This window comes from Esox lucius, chromosome 5 (genome assembly GCF_011004845.1).
Source record: "Esox lucius isolate fEsoLuc1 chromosome 5, fEsoLuc1.pri, whole genome shotgun sequence".
In the NCBI taxonomy this organism is placed as follows: domain Eukaryota; kingdom Metazoa; phylum Chordata; class Actinopteri; order Esociformes; family Esocidae; genus Esox; species Esox lucius.
Genome location: NC_047573.1, coordinates 22527137 through 22541162, shown reverse-complemented (window position 1 = coordinate 22541162; position 14026 = coordinate 22527137). Strand labels below are relative to the sequence as shown.

Sequence of the window (14026 nt, the reverse complement as noted above, 5' to 3'; positions counted from 1 at the left end):
CGTTGCCGTTAGAAACGGGAAACATCCCTTTTTCAGGGATACAGTATCTTCAACCTGACTTCCTTTTCCCTTCAAAACAGGATGATCACTGTAAAAAAAAAAAGCCACCTTAAAGAAGACTGGTGGAATATGTGATATATTCTATTCTATTATTTTCAAAAGGGTGACCAAAACACAGGGACCATTTTGTATCATAAGCACCACTTTTCCAATTACTGGCTGAAGTAAAATAAATAATAATAATCCACAATGCATCTTTAATAAGTTAATTTAATGTTATTATTCTGTGTTGTGTGGACTATAGAAGGACAATATTTTTTTCTAAACGTAGCCAACTTACCCAATGCTTGATCAGCATTTCAGTGAGTTGGGTTGTCTTTAGATGACCTACAATTAAGCACTCAAGTACTCTCAAGTAACTTAAAAACATTGTCAGTTTGTTTCACTTACACAACAGAATTCCAACGACGGACAACAATGCCAACATGGATGACTACAGTGACCGGGTCACAATTTACATCAACAGTTGTGAGGAAATCAGCACCCACTTTTGTATCAACTATGAGTTATGGTTCACTGATGAGCCGAGTGACCTCCGCTGTGACAAACAGGAAGCACACAGGGCTCTCTTTACCACAAAGGAGCCCTCAATAGGGATGAGTAAAAAGCTAAAATCACACATTTCGGCAGACAAATATAAGTCTAGTCAGACTGAAATAGCAGTGTTCAAGTAATGATGGCAAATCTGTCTGGAAAGGCATCAAACAGGAACCAAAAGCCCCCATTGCTGTAAAGGACCTTAAAATGCCAAAAACAACCGTAACCAGGAAACACTACCCTGGCCAGTTTGCTCTGTCACACCTCCCACTCATCCACCTCATTCAGACAGCGGTAGGGGTAAACTTTGTACAGTCCAAAGTAGGTGGGTGGGTGGTAAAGGTCCTGGAGGATGGTCAAGGTCGTGAAGGTTGGGGTGGTCACGGTCATGGAGGGTGGTCAAGGTCGTGGAGGGTGGTCAAGGTCGTGGTGGGAGGTCAAGGGTGAGGACAGGTAAAAATGTCAACTGTTGTCCGTCACCATTCATGGTAACGTGGGAATTCTTTTCTAACAGACAGTTCCCACGGCTACTGAGGTGTAAAGATGATGTCTCTCGCGGTGTGTTTTGGACTGGAATTATAGGTCACATAGGAGGTTTGGTTCTGAATAAGGTAAAATCAGAATCAGAAGAAAGGCAAAGCTCTGCTCAAGTAGGCGTCGCCCCTTACTGCGTATCTGTGGCACAGTTTCTCATTGCTAGTGTGAATAGTAAGTCGCATTTACATATTATGTAAATGTTATTTGAATTAAATTCTTGTCACAACAACTGCTGTAATCTACGCAGGCTATGAGCTCAAATTCAATCTTAGCCATGCATTCACTCATTTCCGCTTTGTTCGCCTGCCAACCCTTATTCAATCATTTTTCGTGTCGATCTTGACCAGAAACTCTCCCTATCCCCCCACCATTCCCAACGCAATCTTTTTGTTTTCCTACATTTTTCCTCCCTCTACTTCGTTCTTCTGCTTAGCCCGACATTGCGTGTCTGATAATCCTTTCTCCAGAACCTTCTTCTGCCCTCTCTGACTCCCTCTCTTCCTCTTTCTCCCTCGTTTTCACTCTCTCCCTCTCAGTTCCTCTCCATCTGTCCTGCAGTACAAGGCTACAAGTGGCCGGGGCTGGGCCCGGCTCGAAACTCTTGTATAACATTATTTACATATCTGAGAGGTAATTAGCTCGATAAGGGTATGGCTGGGATCCTGAGGGTGATTATGACCGGAGGATGGGGCTCACATCATGGGTCACTTTGAGTTCATCACTAAAACACCCCATCACTCAACCTTTCCCTGGCTGTCAATCAAAACCTGTGACATCAAAGTTTTACCTTAGCATATGTTTAAAAGTGATCCTGTATGTGTTTCTGACAGTTTGCCTCTTGGTCTAGCAATTGCCGGCTTTTGGGCCGATTACAATGACTGAAAAGCAGGTAAGTAAAGTGTTGGCTGGACAACTTTTCAAAGAGGATAGAGTGACAAAGAGGGCTGCCCTTGTCACAGACGTGCATTACTTATCTTAAACGGTTTCCCACTTATATCTAGCCTAGTAGGTTAAGGCTTTTTTGTAAATGTATATATTGTGGTTCTTTTAAATAGAACTGGTCAAGTCGGCATGGTGCGTTTCATGTGTAGTGACCTCAGGGCACATTAACATTGGCTGCACTGACAAGACAGACAGGCTTTTATTTCCAGATTTGAACTTTTACTTGGTAAGTATTTCACATGTTTTGGCACTTGCTCGTCTAACGGTAAAGGAAGCAACTAAAAAAAATAAAAATGAAATAAATCTCAGAAAAGGGAACTTTCGAACAAAACAGATGATCCGGATCATTCTTCAATATTGTATGAACGTGGAAAATGTATTCTAACAAGAAGAAAAGAAAACCACCAGATAAGAAAAAGACGAGGAGTACACTGCTCGAAGAGAAGAACAAGCACAACACATCTACTTTAAAGGATAACTGATGTTCTGTGAAGAAGAATCAGTCCAGAATGGCCCAGCATGGGTTCAAAAACCCGGTCCACAGGTCTTTCAACAAAACAATTTCCTCTCTTTTCCCACTGTCTCTATAAACAAAAAAAACTATCAAAATTAAATAAACAAAAGAATGACCATCTAATAGAGATAGCATATCTGTCAATCGGAGCTATGTGGTTGGACGATTTAATGGGTTACCGCCGCTTAACCCCTCAGTCCGGTAAATGAAAAAGGCTGCTGGTCAAATGACTGATGCCACATTTCCGGACCCCTGGTGCGCGTGGTAGTTATAAGACATACAGCTGTGTTTTGGTCAGGGTCCAGTGACACTGTTGAAGATACAGCACACATACACAAAACCCACAAACACTCACAAACCATGATAGGGTGTACGGACACACACACACACGCACACACAAACACAGACACATAACACACAAACCATGCAGGAAACAGGCTAAGACAGAAACACCCTATTAGAGGCCTGCTCGCTTGAGGGGACTTTAAATGGAGCGAAGGAAGGAGAGAACGAGAGAGAGAAAAGAATAGAGGGTGGTGTAATAGAGGGTGGTGTTTAGGGGGCGGTGTCACTCAGAGGTCAACCTAGTGTTCTAAGTATGGAGCCACGGGGAGACAACGAGGAAGGAAACGGGGAGGGGATACATCAAACACTACAGTGCTCACCTGCACTGATTCATTTAAGCATCTGATAACCGGATTGTGACGCTGGGGCGGGAGAACCCTCACGTGACAGAGAAAGGAAGACTGGGAGAAAGGCGGGCGGAGACAGAGAGAGAACGCCGACTCCCGGTAAATTCGTGAACGCAGTCCTCTCATAGCGTCCGTACATTAGCCAACTGAGTCGCCTCGCAGGCTTTCCGATCGCAGGCCTCCGTGACCGCCATCCTTGTGACCGAGGTGGTCCGCCTGGTCTTGCCGCACTCACCAGGCTTTCTGTTTCCAAAACCCTATCAGCTCAGCTCATCCGGCCCTCAACAAGGGCCCCTTTGGGAGCCATTGGTCACTTGCTTCACACCCCAAATGGCGCCCTGTTTACTACATAGTGCCCTGCATGCCACCTCCCTACATCTAAAGTAGTGCGCTTTGAGGAATGCCATACTGAAGGCGGGTCCTTTGGATGTTTTACAGGTCAGTCTATCCATGTATCGGTAGGACATCGTTCTCCAGGTGAGAGACATCGTTCTCCTCAACCGACGGCAATGGGAGGCCGTTCTGGTAGTTATCTTCCATGGTTGGGATGAGGAGGGAAGCAGAGCGGCAGGGGAAACTACCAGGGTATGGAATACACATTAGGCCTGATAAGAATCAAGACCTACTTACGTAAGGCCTGTAACAATCCCTGTTTTGGCCAAATACAACACCAACATAGCTGTCCCTAGACAACTAACTCTGTACTAGCTGTGTGTGTGTGACTGCTAAAGAGAAAGCAGGAAAATAAAAGAGAGTGAGAGAGAAAAAATAGTTATTGACAAACATCTTGCTCATTCAATGATATACTGTACCTTCACTCTTGCTATTGGATATATTTCCAGAATAGCAGACATGAGGATGAAAGCTATCTCCTTCCTATTCTCATGTTCAAGCTCAATATAATCTGATGTAATCTGCCTCCAATACCCTAATCCCAGCGGCAGGGTGAAACCTTAAACCCAGAGATAAGAATGGAGGATTCGACTATGAACGGTGATAACATTACTGTGTTATCTTTCTCCTCCTCTCCACCATTTTCCTCTCTCCTCATATCCCATTCCCTGAGCACCTAACCCTCGTCCTTTCCTCTGTTGCCCCCCCCCCCCCCCCCCCCCCCCAGAACACAATGTTCTCTGCCGTGTTAGGGGAAACGGTGGAAATAAATAAATGAGGAGGGGAGCACGTCATCATTACTGCGGTAGATTTTAAACCACTCTGCGAAAATAAACAAAATGCTTAAGAAAGGTTACCCCCCCCCCCCACCCCAACCCACCCCCCCACCAAACCAGCCACCCACAACCACCACTTATGCCCCACAGCCGAATTATCAAGATGGACGTGGCCATTACGGGTCACTGTGGAAGTGCCTCATTCGTCACGTGTGCCTCACATGCACTGTATGTTTCTAGAATGTCTGTCGTATGTGCACGAAACGTGTGCGAGGGAGCGTCGACTGGCATTGTGCTTTATCAAGCTGTCAATTAACACGCAACCCCGGCCTCCTGTTTACTCCTCCCTTAAATCAGTAACAGATACACACTGCCCCCTCCTCATCCGCCAACCAACCTTTTCAATGCACATCCCATAATATGGCCCGCTTATACAACAGCAGACCTCAAGGGGTTACCTAACTTCCAGGCACTGTACCCAGACCCTTTGTGTTTGGGTGTGCGCGCGCCCGCGCATGCGTTTGTGTGTGTCAGGTTTAAATTAAGGGATTAAGTTAAAGTTTTAAGGTTAGAATTAAAAGTTGATGATGAATGTTGATGTCCCTGTTTATTTAGCCAAGTTTCACATGTGTGTGCCTGTCAAGCTGGGTCGATTCCCAGAACTGCGACCACACAAACCATGTCTGTCGTCATACGCCCATAGATCACCAGTGGAAACGATGAGACAGGCCATATATGATACAGCATGTTCAGAATGGTGTGAAATCTGTAACACATCTTATTTAGGTTCATTAGCAACCGCCAACATCCAAGCACATTAGGACCGGTGCACACAAATAACTCCTTTCATTAACCGACCCCCCCACCCCAACATGCCTGCACTCCCTGACATGCTCGGCCATGTGGGAACAAGCTAGTTATTTAATGCGTGGAGCAGAACTGTAGAATTGACTTTAGATTCAGAATGTGCAGACCCTTTTCTGTAATTAAAAAAACGATGCTTTGAGTGGGCGTTGCCCACATCATGCAGGCGGAAACACCACCAAGCTAACTGATAGTCACTGCTTCAAATATTAGTGTGAAATCGGGTAGAGAGTTTACGTACAGGTGAGTTTAAAACAGGTACAAGTGCAGGTTCACAAAACACAGACACACCCCATGATCACGAAACGGCACCAAACTATTTGATAGTTCGTGTTTTTACGTATACTCACAAAATTGACCTCTCATAGATGTTTTAATTGGAATTCGTATATGATGACCGAGAACCAATTAGGAAACTGGAACAAAAGATATCAGTACCATATATAAACGCCTCCATCAACAGTAATCCTTGGGCCACCGCTGTACATCGAATGTCTGTGTCTGCCATTTTAGACAACAACACAGTTGTTATGATGAACTGACTGACAGGAAAGTAATTGAAGTGAGGGACATGATGAGCCTAATGTTAGGTGTAGAAAGTTCAGCCTTATTTCATTCTGATTCCCTTTTCGGTGCACAGACAAGAAATGACAACGTCATGCTGTCATGATGACTAAAAACAGAACAGTGTCAATCAACACATACAATGTGAAACGGTGTTGCTGATATGACTAGATTAGTCTTGATAAAATATGGCTAGCCCATACTGTCACTTGTCACTGGCTTCCTCAGTCATATTCGTCAAGTATTCAGACACTTTCACAATTTCTGCATTTTGATAAATTAAAGCATAATTCAAACATGGATTAAACTGATAGTAATGTATTACATATTTACTCATCAAGCTACAGACATTACCCCATAATGACAAAGCAGAAGAAGGTTTTTAGAAATGTTTGCAAATGCATTAAAAAAATTAAAACAGAAACATCACGTAACAATTCAGACCTTTTCTTATGACAAACAGTTTTGGTGCATCCTGTTTCCATTGATCCTCCTTGACACGTTTCTACAACTTGATTGGAGTGTAACTGTGGCAGAGCTCCACAGATCCTATGTGGAGATGAGAGAACCTTCCAGAAAGAAAACCATCTCTGCCGCACTCCACAAATCAGGCCTTGATGGTAGAGTGGCCAGATGGAAGCCAATCCTCAATTGAAGGCACATTACAGCCTGCTAAGAGGCCTTCAGGTATGTTCTGGCAAACTCCAAAGCAGGATGTCTAGTGCCTTTTACTGGTTTTTGCATTTACATGCACTGTCAATCAATATATTTCATTTTTGTATAAATGTGCAAACATTTCTAAAAACCTTGCTTTGTCATTATGGGTTATTCTGCATAGATTGATTAGGGAACAAAAATCTATACAATGTATTTTAGAATAAAGATGAAACAAAATGTGGGAAAGTAAAAGGGCGTGAATACTTTCCAAATCCACTGTACCTGAGTTGGACAGAGCAGAGAGCAGCACCGATGAACACAAAATGGCTCATTATAATTATCAAATGGAGGCGTACATTCATGAACATTTTAAAACAGACATTCACTCTCACCAAAATGTATTCACTCATATAATACTGTATTTAATGACACATTGTTATTATTACAAATCAAGAGGACGGCGGATCACTTCAAGTCTGATTTTAAAACTTCAGTCAAACATAACGGTCTATTAATAGTGAAAGCATTTACACATCTGTCAGAGTTGTAACAACACTGCCATTTGTGTGAATTTCCTAGGAGCTTTCTACAAATCCTCAGAATCGGTGAGTAATGTGCAATCCTATTGGTGAGTAATGTGCAATCCTATTGGTGAGTAATGTGCAATCCTATTGGTGAGTAATGTGCAATCCTATTGGTGAGTAATGTGCAATCCTATTCAAGGCCCAGTGCAGTCATTATTTAGTTCTTCCTGTGTTTATTACCATTCTGTACAACAGCTGATGAAAGTAACACTAAAACTGTCAAATATACTTGTGAAATGTTAAAGTTTTTTTTCTGATTATGAATGTTTGAAAATCAAATCTGTGACGTTTTGACAATTTTGGTGGTGTTGCAGTAAGAATTAAACAATGTATTCGACAGACCAATTCGGTAGAGAAGTTGACTAAGATAGATCAAGAGAACAATGACAAGAAGGCTGCACCATCAGAATAACATTTAGGGTCAGCATACAACTGTTTTCCTGGTTTTGTTAAACACCATCATTCCACTATTTCTGTAGATACACCTAAGTAATTACAGCCTTTTTCCTTTAAAAAAATAATTACATTACCCAAAAGCCATTTTAATTGTGGAATATCTCTTGATTATCACCCTGAAATATTACCCAAACGGTAAGTAAAGAGAACAGACATTTATGTACTTCACCTCTTTATGTTGTTTTCTTCAAATATGATATTATATCGCCACCTGGTGGCAAAGATACCAAAATGCTAGCCAGCAAAACGGCAATATTCTGAGAAGAATTTGGTTGGCCACAGGTTGTTGTAGTCAATTTATCTGCGTGTTTGGGATGACTGTTAACACAAACAGATGTTAGGAACCAACAGTAGGGGGCTGGAGCACGAGTCTGTTTGTTCGGTCCATCTGTCTGGCCACGGTCATTCCGACCGTATATTTGTGTGTGTCAGTGTGTCTTTGTTTGTCTTCATTGCTTATGCTCTTTGTGAGGAAGTAGTGGTCCCTACCTTGGTCTGAAAGCAGCAGAAGAGTTGTGTCAAGTATGGGTGTTTCCTGGCTAATGCCAGGATGCGTTTCTCCGTCAGGGTACAGTCTACATCATCATCCTGCAGGATCACGTCTTTCTTCAACACCTTCACAGCATACACCTCATCTGTTCCTTTCAGCTCAGCCAGCATCACCTACATGGCAGAACCACAACAGTTAAAATACAAACAGGATCACGTCATTCTTCAACACCTTCAAAAGTGTACACCTCATCTGTTCCTTACAGATCAGCCAGCATCACCTACATAGCAGAACCACAACAGTCAAAATACACACAGAAAAAACATCACATAAACACACATACAAACACACTCACGCCACTGCCAACCTACAACAAAGTACTCTTTATGACAGCATTTAGCAACAATGGAAGAGGGTTAATAACACAAGACAGATCAAAAGAGAGACAGACAGACAGCAGGCAGGCAGGCAGAGAGGCGGCACATTAAACAAGTCAGACAGGCAGACAGCGGGCAGACCTACATCAGGCAGACAGACAGCAGGCAGACAGACAGAGAATGAAATAGTCCGACATATAACACAGCACCTTTCCAAAGCTGCCTTTGCCTAGGACTTTGATGAAGAGGAAGTCCTGTAGGCTCATTCTCTTGGTCTGGACAGTCTTGAGCTCTCCATTCTCACGACCTTCACCCTCCTCCGAACCCACCACCACCCTGCTGGACGATGAGGACGAGGCCGACCTTTGTTCCTGTCCACGTTGGTCGAATGACAGCGCCTTGCGAATGTTCTCCAACTCTTTAAGATCTGGTTGAGAAAGGAGAAAGGTGAGGATTACATTGACTCTCTGTAGGTTGAGCAGGGGTTGACTGGAAAAACATTGCTCCCAGGGACACTACAATACGAAATCTGTAAGGGTAATGTAAATACGGGGGGGGGGAACAAGTATTTGATACAATGCCGATTTTGCAGGTGTTCCCACTTACAAAGCATGTAGAGGCCTGTCATTTTTATATCATAGGTACTCTTCAACTGTGAGTGACAGAATCTAAAAAAATCCAGAAAAATCCAGAAAATCACATTGTATGATTTTTAAGTTATTAATTTGCATTTTAATGCATGACATAAGTATTTGATACATCAGAAAAGCAGAACTTAATACTTGGTACAGAAACCTTTGTTTGCAATTACAGAGATCATACGTTTCCTGTAGTTCTTGACCAGGTTTGCACACACTGCAGCAGGGATTTTGGCCTACTCCTCCTTACAGACCTTCTCCAGATCCTTCAGGTTTCGGGGCTGTCGCTGGGCAATACGGACTTTCAGCTCCCTCCAAAGATTTTCCATTGGGTTCAGGTCTGGAGACTGGCTAGGCCACTCCAGGACCTTGAGATGCTTCTTACGGAGCCACTCCTTAGTTGCCCTGGCTGTGTGTTTTGGGTCGTTGTCATGCTGGAAGACCCAGCCACGACCCATCTTCAATTCTCATACTGAGGGAAGGCCGTTGTTGGCCAAGATCTCACGATACATGGCCCCATCCATCCTCCCCTCAATACGGTGCAGTCGTCCTGTCCCCTTTGCAGAAAAGCATCCTCAAAGAATGATGTTTCCACCTCCATGCTTCACGGTTGGGATGGTGTTCTTGGGATTGTACTCATCCTTCTTCTTCCTCCAAACACGGCGAGTGGAGTTTAGACCAAAAAGCTCTATTTTTGTCTAATCAGACCACATGACCTTTTCCCATTCCTCCAGATGGTCATTGGCAAACTTCAGGCAGGCCTGGACATGCGCTGGCTTGAGCAGGGGGACCTTGTGTGCGCTGCAGGATTTTAATCCATGACGGCGTAGTGTGTTACTAATGGTTTTCTTTGAGACTGTGGTCCCAGCTCTCTTCAGGTCATTGACCAGGTCCTGCCGTGTAGTTCTGGGGTGATCCCTCACCTTCCTCATGATCACTGATGCCCCACGAGGTGAGATCTTGCATGGAGCCCCAGACCGAGGGAGATTGACCGTCATCTTGAACTTCTTCTATTTTCTAATAATTGCGCCAACAGTTGTTGCCTTATCACCAAGCTGCTTGCCTATTGTCCTGTAGCCCATCCCAGCCTTGTGCAGGTCTACAATTTTATCACTGATGTCCTTACACAGCTCTCTGGTCTTGGCCATTGTGGAGTGGTTGGAGTCTGTTTGATTGAGAGTGTGGACAGGTGTCTTTTATACAGGTGACAAGTTCAAACAGGTGCAGTTAATACAAGTAATGAGTGGGGAACAGGAGGGCTTCTTAAAGAAAAACGAACAGGTCTGTGAGAGCCGGAATTCTTACTGGTTGGTAGGTGATCAAATACTTATGTCATGCAATAAAATGCAATGTGATTTTCTGGATTTTTGTCTTGGATTCCGTCTCTCACAGTTGAAGTGTACCTATGATAAAAATGACAGACCTCTACATGCTTTTTAAGTAGGAAAACTTACAAAATCGGCAGTGTATCAAATACTTGTTCTCTCCACTGTATGCAAAACCTTCTATTCCTCTATGTGTGAGTATGTCTGGGGTGTCTGATACGATGAATGCGTACTGGGTGTATGCCATGTCCATTACCATTTCCTTTATTATTGTTGAAATGTATCAGAGTGTCTGGGTGTATGTGCGTGTGTGTGTGTGTGTTTGTGTGTGCGTGCATACCTTGGTCACATGGGGAGGTGGGTGCTGATTTGGAGCGGTCCTCTTCTGTCTGGGGGGTACATGGTAACACCTGCTGAGGTTCTTGGGAAATCTATGGAGTTGGAGAAATTACATCATCATCATCCCCATTATCACTATCATCATCATCACCACCAACCTCATCACCATCAACACCACCATCATCATCACAAACATCATCACCATCACCACCACAATCAACATCACCACCATCATCATCAACACCACCATCATCACCATCATCAAAACCACCATCATCCCAACACCATCATCACCAAAATTATCACCATCATCACCACCACCATCATCACCATCACCACCACAATCATCATCACCATCATCATCACCACCATCATCAGCATCATCATCAAAATCACCATCATCACCACCATAATCACCATCACCACCACAATCATCATCACCATCACCATCATTATCACCACCATCAACACCATCATCAACACCACCATCATCACCACCACAATCATCATCACCACCATCATCACCATCACCACCACAATCATAATCACCATCATCACCACCATCACCACCACCATCCTCACCATCAACACCACAATCATCATCACCACCATCATCATCCACACCACCATCACAAGCATCAACACCATCATCACCACCATCACCATCCTCACCACCATCACCACAACCATCAACACCATCATCACCACCATCTTCATCATCATCATTATAACCATCACCAACACAATCATCATCACCACCATCACCATCACCACCACCATCATCATCATCACCACCACATCACTCATCAACACCACCATCATCACTATCATCATCAACGTCAACTTCATCATCATTATTCTCACCATCACCATCAATGAGCACAATTCCATAATTTGCACTTCAAAATATTATTAGCATTTCCCATAACCTTCGCTGCAGCCCTCTTACCTTTTTCCTCCTCTGTGTATTGCTGGAGATCTTGTCAGGCGTGACCCCCAGGTCGGAAAGAACCTTGGCGATGCCTCGTGCGTCCACACCGCAGTTAGGAGCCACGTTGCTTTCACAGCGTCTGTGTACATTCACCTTGCAGACTGACAGAGACCACGATTACATTTATGTCCCTCTTTCACCTTGCAGAGTTAATCCACACCACTGCATTCCCAATCTACCGACATGTAGCACATGTTGTGAGAAAGAAATAGTGCGTGTATGGCCTTGTCTATACTTAGTAGTGAATATATTTATGTTGTGTTTCTGTGTGTGTGTGTGTGTGGGGGGGGGGGGGGGTGCATGCTTGTTCACTTGATTGCGTTTTTCGTGTGTGTGTGTGTGTCTGTACCTTTGCACTGCAGCCCTTGTCTGAGCAGGCCCCACAGCAGTGATCCACAGTGGTCGCAGAAGGTAAGGACTTTGAAGTTGTGTATACCAAACTTATGGGGCATATTAACACTGAACCGCTGGGATCCGACCTGCAGGGGGAGACAGAGAGCTCTGAGAATCGCACACAGTCACAACACCAGATTGATCCTCTGTCACCTCCTCGCATGCGGAGCAGTGTCTACCTCCTCCGGGGTGTTGTCCTCCTTGTCCTTCTTCATCCCGGCACACTTTGTGATGATGAGCTCATGGCAGCGCTTATGGACTACACAGGTGCACACTGGGAGACAACAGACAGCTCAGTCTCATCCCTGTCTGTTCAGGAGAGTAGTAATGCATACACAGGCAGCCCACTTCTGGTATTACACAGGCAGCCCAAATACTGGTATTTAGATCCATCACATCAGATCTTTTCACATCAGATCATTTTCAGAAATCAAACATGCCGATTTGTGATCTGGGTCCGGTCACGCGCAGTATTAAGCGATGCGAATACAAATGGGAACAAACCAGGGAAACTCAGAGAGACAGGAGGTATTATGATTACCTTGACACTGGTAGCCTTGTTTCCCGATCACACCCCTGTGGAGACACGGAGACATTGTTTCAAACGCCGTCATTTCACTCAAACACAGCGTTTTTTTTTTCAATGACACACAGAGTGAGATTCGAAATGGAACATTATTATGACGTGTTGGTGGAATTGTAGGCACTTAGACCGAAGAGAATACGTTTGGATCCGGGAGAAACGTCGTGGGCACATTTTAAACCCTGTGACATTGTCCGTCAGAGCTCGGCCTCATTCAAACATTTCTTTTTCTGTGTTTTAGATTTAAAATGAACAATGTGTAAACAATGTGTAAACTGAACCACCTGACATAGTTTGCTTTAACAATGATTAATTGAAAATGAATAATCTTACAGAATGTGCCTTTCGGTCTAGTTTATCATATACAATGAGTGCTAAATGTCGAGTATCTAAGGCATAGCAATGAACTCTGACACCACTTGCAGGGCTGTAACTGTGGCAATTTGGGGAGGGGGGTTTGGAGGGAAGATGGAAGCCTGAAATAGCCACTGCTGTGTGCTAACACTCTTTATCACCTCTGTCACAGAGACGTCAGACCATTCTCCCCCTGCTACACTTAGGGAATGTTTGACGCTTCTATAGTACACTACAGTCGGTTAGGGAATGTCTGTCAAAGTGTGTCTCAAGGTTAATCGGAGGAACAGGTTTGCTATTTCAGAACCAGTGTCGCCTCTGTTCGCCAATTTGATTTACACATAAGCCGAATAACAGGTTTACAATTTCACAATCACCTAAACTCACTAATTAAATCTACAAACATCAATCTTTTTATGCAACGGTGCTGCAAATGGAAGAGGGCAAATAGGGACAGAACACAATGAATCTGTGGTGAGCAAATGAGATGAAGGCATGTAGGGAGACGTTCGTAGTTAGCTGTTTAATTAGCAGTTAACCTGGCGGCTTGACGTTTTATGCTGGAAGATCATCGTTCGGTAGACTGGCGGTTCCCAGATCAGCTCAGTTCAGATCTGGGCCTGTATCCACAAAGCATCTCAAACTAGTAGTGCTGACCTCAGATAGTGTCCCCCCTTTCATTTGTGTTATGGTCACATAGCTCTTCACAGAGTTTATCACAGTCCTTCCACTTTCATATGAAACCGTGAGGGAACCTCTATAAATGCTTCCCTATTTGCAGACCTGTTTTGATTAGGTTGGTAGGCAGGCCTGGAGATAGGTGGCAGGCTACATTTAGGTCAGGGTAGCTGTCAGTAATGGCTAATCCCCTGGCTGAGTCCCTACCCTCCCAGGTTGTCTCAGGAAGTAGAATGTACAAAAACACATTCCCAATTCACAAATGTGTTTAATATGTCCTGC

General features: G+C 44.0%; 1 protein-coding gene across 1 annotated transcript in view; it reads right to left on the bottom strand.

Moving 5' to 3' along the window:
* LOC105021252 (protein kinase C epsilon type) overlaps positions 1-14026 on the bottom strand; it is a 96781-nt gene that overhangs the window by 23374 nt on the left and 59381 nt on the right. The window contains exons 4-10 of the mRNA XM_010888789.3: positions 12671-12705; positions 12309-12403; positions 12086-12215; positions 11695-11837; positions 10747-10837; positions 8653-8870; positions 8066-8239 (exon numbers count right to left, since the gene is read on the bottom strand). Coding sequence (XP_010887091.1) covers positions 8066-8239; positions 8653-8870; positions 10747-10837; positions 11695-11837; positions 12086-12215; positions 12309-12403; positions 12671-12705 — 886 coding nt within the window. The remainder of the gene's footprint in view (positions 1-8065; positions 8240-8652; positions 8871-10746; positions 10838-11694; positions 11838-12085; positions 12216-12308; positions 12404-12670; positions 12706-14026) is intronic.